This window comes from Salvelinus sp. IW2-2015, linkage group LG14 (genome assembly GCF_002910315.2).
Source record: "Salvelinus sp. IW2-2015 linkage group LG14, ASM291031v2, whole genome shotgun sequence".
Classification (NCBI taxonomy): Eukaryota; Metazoa; Chordata; class Actinopteri; order Salmoniformes; family Salmonidae; genus Salvelinus; species Salvelinus sp. IW2-2015.
This window is the reverse complement of record NC_036854.1, coordinates 38,725,115-38,731,200: the sequence shown is the minus strand read 5'-3', so window position 1 is coordinate 38,731,200 and position 6,086 is coordinate 38,725,115. Positions and strand designations below refer to the sequence as shown.

At 40.5% G+C, this 6,086-nt stretch overlaps 1 protein-coding gene across 1 annotated transcript in view; it reads right to left on the bottom strand.

Annotated features, from left to right (window-relative positions):
• Positions 1 to 5,834, bottom strand: part of LOC111972606 (phospholipid phosphatase-related protein type 4) — a 37,863-nt gene extending 32,029 nt beyond the window's left edge. The window contains 1 exon segment of the mRNA XM_070446694.1: positions 5,404 to 5,834. Within this exon segment, the coding sequence (XP_070302795.1) occupies positions 5,404 to 5,481 (78 nt within the window). The 5' untranslated portion in view covers positions 5,482 to 5,834.
• Positions 5,835 to 6,086: the final 252 nt, after the last annotated feature.

Here is a 6,086-nt window from a genome sequence, read left to right as displayed (position 1 = left end):
ACACACACACACACACACACACACACACACACACACACACACACACACACACACACACACACACACACACACACACACACACACACACACCACACACACACACACACACACAAACACCACACACACCACACACACACACACACCACTGCCATGTTCAGCTAGGATAAATATAGGTCAGTTGGTACTGTGCCACCTTCCTCTCTAGAAGATAAACCACGCAGAATCTGTCAGGAGGCGGAAGCTCACTTCAATTCATCTCTATCCATTGCCAGGTTGATATTTACTGTACTAAGGTGAATCCCGGAAGGCACTGTATTCCCTATAACGTTGACCACATTTTGACCCAGGCCCATAGGGCAATTTACACAGAGGAACTACAGTTGAAGTCGGAAGTTACAAACACTTAGTTGGAGTCATTAAAACTCGTTTTTCAACCACTCCACAAATTTTCTTGTAACAAACTATAGTTTTGGCAAGTCGGTTAGGACATCTACTTTGTGCATGACACAGTCATTTTTTCCAATAATTGTTTACAGACAGGTTATTTCACTTATAATCACTGTATCACAATTCCAGTAGGTCAGAAGTTACATACACTAAGTGCCTTTAAACAGCTTGGAAAATTCCAGAAAATGATGTCATGGCTTTAGAAGCTTCTGATAGGCTAATTGACATAATTTTAGTCAATTAGAGGGTGTACCTGTGGATGTATTTCAAGCCTATCTTCAAACTCAGTGCCTCTTTGCTTGACATCATGGGAAAATCAAAATAAATCAGCCAAGACCTCAGAAAACAAGTCTGGCTCATCTTGGAGCAATTTCCAAACGCGCCTGAAGGTACCACGTTCATCTCTGTACCAAAAATAGTACGCAAGTCTACAACACACTCAGGCACCCACACGCCGTCATTACACCGCTCAGGAAGGAAACGCGTTCTGTCTCTCGAGATGAACATACTTTGGCTGCGAAAAGTGCAAATCAATCCCAGAGAACAACAGCAGCAAAGGACCGTGTGAGATGGCGTTGAGAGGAAGACCTAGGTTACACCAACAAGTACCTCGTAGTGAATCGAACAATTTAAAAGCAATGCTACCAAATACTAATTGAGTGTATGTAAACTTCTGACCCACTGGGAATGTGATGAAATAAATAAAAGCTTAAATAAATCATTCTCTCTACTATTATTCTGACATTTTACATTTTTTAAATCAAGTGGTGATGCTAACTGACCTAAGACAGGGAATTTTTACTAGGATTAAATGTCAGGAATTGTGAAAAACTGAGTTTAAATGTATTTGGCTAAGGTGTATGTACACTTCCGACATCAACTGTAAGTAAGTTGTAAGAAAAGTGTGTAATATAAATTTACCAATTTACAATTTCACAAGCTTTATCATCTAGCTAATCATCTAGCTAGCTACATTAGCCAGAATCTTTGCATTGGTTCCCAGGTTTGCATCGGTTCCCATTTTACTAGATCTAGCTGACTATCATGTAGAGTGTATGCCTACACTTCCTCTACCAATTATAATCTGGGGAGGTCAAAATAATGAAAAACGATCTAACAAATATTTTCATTTTAAAATGTTGATTACTTCTCCTTTCCATTATCATATCACCTGATGATGAGACAAGATGTGAATCATAATTATTTTGCTAACATACTTTGGGTTGCCGGTTTGCCTGGGAGGGGGTCCCTGGTGTAGAAGCGTATGCTATCTAGCGTTGCTGACTAGCGTCGCTAGCATGACTAGCATGCTAGCAAGCTTTAATGACGATACCAGTTAGTCGTGGATGCGCAAAATCAAGCTAATGCTACTGAACTCATGACAAAATCATGTTTTTACATTGTAGTGGCTATTGATGTTTTGGTTGTTTGTTTTTTGCTTAATGACCTTGCAAATATCATCTGTTTGCATTTCACTATGTGGCTAATCTGGTTTTAGCATGACAAAAATGACTGAAGTCCCAAATTCCTGTGAGATACTGCGAGAATGCAGACTCAGATCCTCAGAACTAAAAGATCTGGTCCTGGATTAGGAGCCTCTCCCTAATCTAAACCAGCAACGTAGTACACCTTTAGTAGGAAGCCCTAAAGGAGAACCCTCGAAAACTCTCACATGGGATGTATTCATGTACATTAGTCTTTCTAAAAACATACATAATTAGACTGCAACATTTACAATTTCTAAACCCCAGGTGCATGCAGTCTAATGAACATGAATATGCTGGTAACACAAACAGTCCTATTTCTGTCCCCTATCTTGCCACTGCCAGACAAGACTGTACCTCTAATCTCACTCTGCTTTAACTCAGATCCAGTGATTACAGAAATGAAAGGCAGGGAAGTGACAGATGAAGTTAAATAATGGATGGCTAGAAATGGAAAGTGGACTGGTTGGTCGGTGTGGGCTATTTATAGCATGTAACAGCAGGGGTTGGAACCAAAATTGTTTCGTTCTGAACAGAACCATTGATTCTATTGTTCCACTGTTCCGACCTGAAAAATATAGTTCTGAACCGGTTCGAACCAAAAAGAGTACTGATTTATATCGTTCCTTTCTGTTCCTTTTAAACCTCTGAAATCAATTCATTTTTTGTACATTTATCTTGACATTAAATTACTTCACCAGTCAGTGCGGCTAGAGCCGCTCTAGACCGGGCAAGCTATAGTTGTTTACATGCGTGATGGACAGAAGTGTAGGGAGCGAGATGCAACTGAAATTTTGTGGGTGGGGAAAGAGCGAGAGAGGATGGAGGAGGAGGCTTGGCTTAAAGTGCTGTGTATATTGTTATGACATGCATTATACTGAATTAGGCCCACATAATTATACCTATGGAGGAGTTGCTTCTATGGAGGAATTTTGAATGTCTTTGAACTTCCGAGAGTTGGCTTAACGTCGTACCACAGCTAGCTAGCTAAAAAGCTTGTATGTGCAGAACGGCACTTCAGTAGGCTACAGTAGCCTATGCTTTGGAGGGGGAGACGCAGCACACACACGCACTGGAAAAAATATTTTCATTTGGCAGGCTGACACAGGAATAATTTTCTGAGTGACTGAGTCAGGGTTTTTCATAGGCGCTTTGTTGGATTTTTTGAGGACTGAAAAAAAATTCCTGGAAAAGAAAATAACATTATTAACTGGTTCCCATGCTTTTAAAATAACGGTTCTGTTCCGGAACAGTACAGATCACGTTCATTCCTGGTTCTGATTCTGTTCCTTCAAGAATTTCGCTATTTTCCGGTTTTTGGTTCTGTTCCCTGAACCGGTTCCAAACCCTGTGTTGCAGCACTGACTAAAGGTATCATCTCACAAGGCAGCAAAGGTGTCCTTCTGAGGATGATGGAGGTTTGATGAGTGTCTTACTGTACACAACAGTACGTACAGACCTATAAGACTGTAATTAAACCAAGCATGGGTGTCTTGCACACACACATTTAAGTCTTACAGCCCTATACGCATGTCATTACAGCCCTATAAGACTGTCATTATAAAAATAATAATAATAATCAAACCATAGGAACCAGTTGAGAGGAAACAAGTGTTCTGTTCCAAAAAAACGAATAAGCATAGCACTCATAATGTATATCCAATCCATGACTTCATACTGAGTGGTATGGTGTGTATGTTCATGTGGACATTGGAAACAGCCAGTGGATCAGAGACATGATGTGGTCAATATTGCCTGCAGTTGAGATGTGTGTTGTGGTGCAGCTATGTGGTTTCTCCTTCTCCAGCAGTGCTGTAAAGGTAGCTGTCAGGAGCAGTGGGATGGTTTTCCACATGCTCTTTAAGGTGAGAGGGGCATTTACCAAAAATAAGATCTTATGAATTGATGAATTAACAAACAGATGAACAAATGAATAAGATAATGAATAAATATGACACTTCTTTGCAACTCCTTCTGTGTATTCATTGCAAAATCTACATGTAGCCTAGGTATGCCTAATGCTCTGCTTATGCTCTATATTTCAAGAGCTATGTATTCCCCAGCATAAGCCCCACTGGCTCCATTCTGCACTGTATGGGGTGATGCCCTTGTTTCCTGCTAGACCAAAGGGGAGAACTAAACTGGCTTTCCAGTCAGAGAACAGGTTCCAAAAGATGGCAGATTTGTACTACAGTACATACAGTACAAAACATAACAGTGCAGTACAAAACAGAACATTGCAATACAGTACAGTGCAGAACAGTGCAGTACAGTGCAGTACAGTACACTCCATGTGTTTGATCCATCCTTTGAACATAAAGTTTCCCCCTGTTTAATCTAAAACCGGTTTTCACTACACTGTGTGCTAAATTGGTTCCACTAGAGACACAAGCCTCAGGCAAGACAAACTCTACAAGGCCACTATAACTCAGAATCTTAATAGAATCAATAAGCAAGGTTCTTTAAAAGTGAAGCCATGGTTAAGATACTAGACGCTCCTCAAAATAACTACTCCCTTAAAATGGACTATTCGCCYTTCTGGCTCGGACAAGGGTTACTTGCTGCACCTGACATGGTGATATAGGTTGTGTAGTTTAAATATCCAGAGACATCACAGGAAATGTGCATGTCTCATTGGTGTGGAGAAGGGATGCTGAACTGCGATGAAAGGCTGTGTTAAAAAATRCTAGATCTACAGTAATATATGGTATTTGGCAGCCACGCTTCATAGGAGACATGAATCGGTTAAATAGAGCTGAGCTGACTTCTGAGTCCTGAATGTTCAGTGTCTGATAGAGTCATATATGCTACTTACTGCCTACCACAGAGGTCCAGATTTCCACACACATAAATGCACACACACACACAAACACACGCACACACTAGAGTGCACACCAGCACACACACACAAACACACATGCACACAGTAAATGTGCATGCTTGTGAGTGATATCTCTGTTTGATCATCTTGTGCATAGTGAATCGTTTGATGCATAGTGAATCGTTTGATGTATAGTGAATCGTTTGGTGCATAGTGAATCGTTTGATGCATAGTGAATCGTTTGATGCATAGTGAATCGTTTGATGCATAGTGAATCGTTTGGTGCTTGCATCCAGAGAACATCAACAACATGTGTTCGATCATGTGTATTGAAACCAAACATCAATACCAATCAATATATGTAATTCATACACATCATGTACATAATTTGAAATTGAACTGCTGGCATTTATTGTTCCATGACTGCAATAGCCTATTATCATTATTCATCTGATTTACCTATTTCTTTGTTTCTTGTTTTTTTGATATTTCGTTGCAGCCCTCCTATTCATGCAACATTATTGTTTTTGTTTTTTCGAATGAAATGAGGTGTATTTTTTTAATCATGTTTTCATAGTCATGATTAATGTAACTATCCTGTTATTCTCCGAGTCAGCCCAGACAGTCTTCAAAAAGAGAGAATCAACCTACCTCAACGAAATAGAAGCAGGGCAGCAAGCTGACGCTGTCTTTCGTCATATTTCCTTTTTGTCTTTCTCTTGAAGACATGATTGGTCCCCCGATACTCGATAAAATGATGAAATAATAGCGGTAACCTGCTGTAAGATGGTAAAATGTCCAATACTGCTGTCACACCTGGGTGCCAATATCATACGCGCACGACTGCCCCTCGCTTCATTCCGAAGTATACCGTGGATGAAGAGTGCGGGTTGCAACCACAGTCGGCATGCACCTCACAAGACTCTCTTAAAAAGACACAGAATCTCCTAACCTGATTTTGAGAAAGTATCCTCGTTGCTAATATCAAAAGCAGATCATTTGCATCTCTTGATAAAGACTTGGCATACACTTGGGCCGCACGAGCAGTCACCGAGTAAAGTCCTTGGAAAGCTGCTATGACATCAGCAGTGCTCTCCTGTTTTACACTCTGGCGCTTGAGGGAAAGGCGCAGGCGCACTCCGGAACGCATGCACTCCGGAACGCATGCATTCATAAACATGAACTGACAGCATTTTAATTAGCTCAGCAGTAAAACAGTCACAGTATACAGTAGATTTCGACCTGTCTGTTTATTAGGCTTATGTGTCCAGTAGCTTCCAAATGACAACATGAATCAATCAATTTCTACTGCAAATGTCTTCTAGCAATACCTA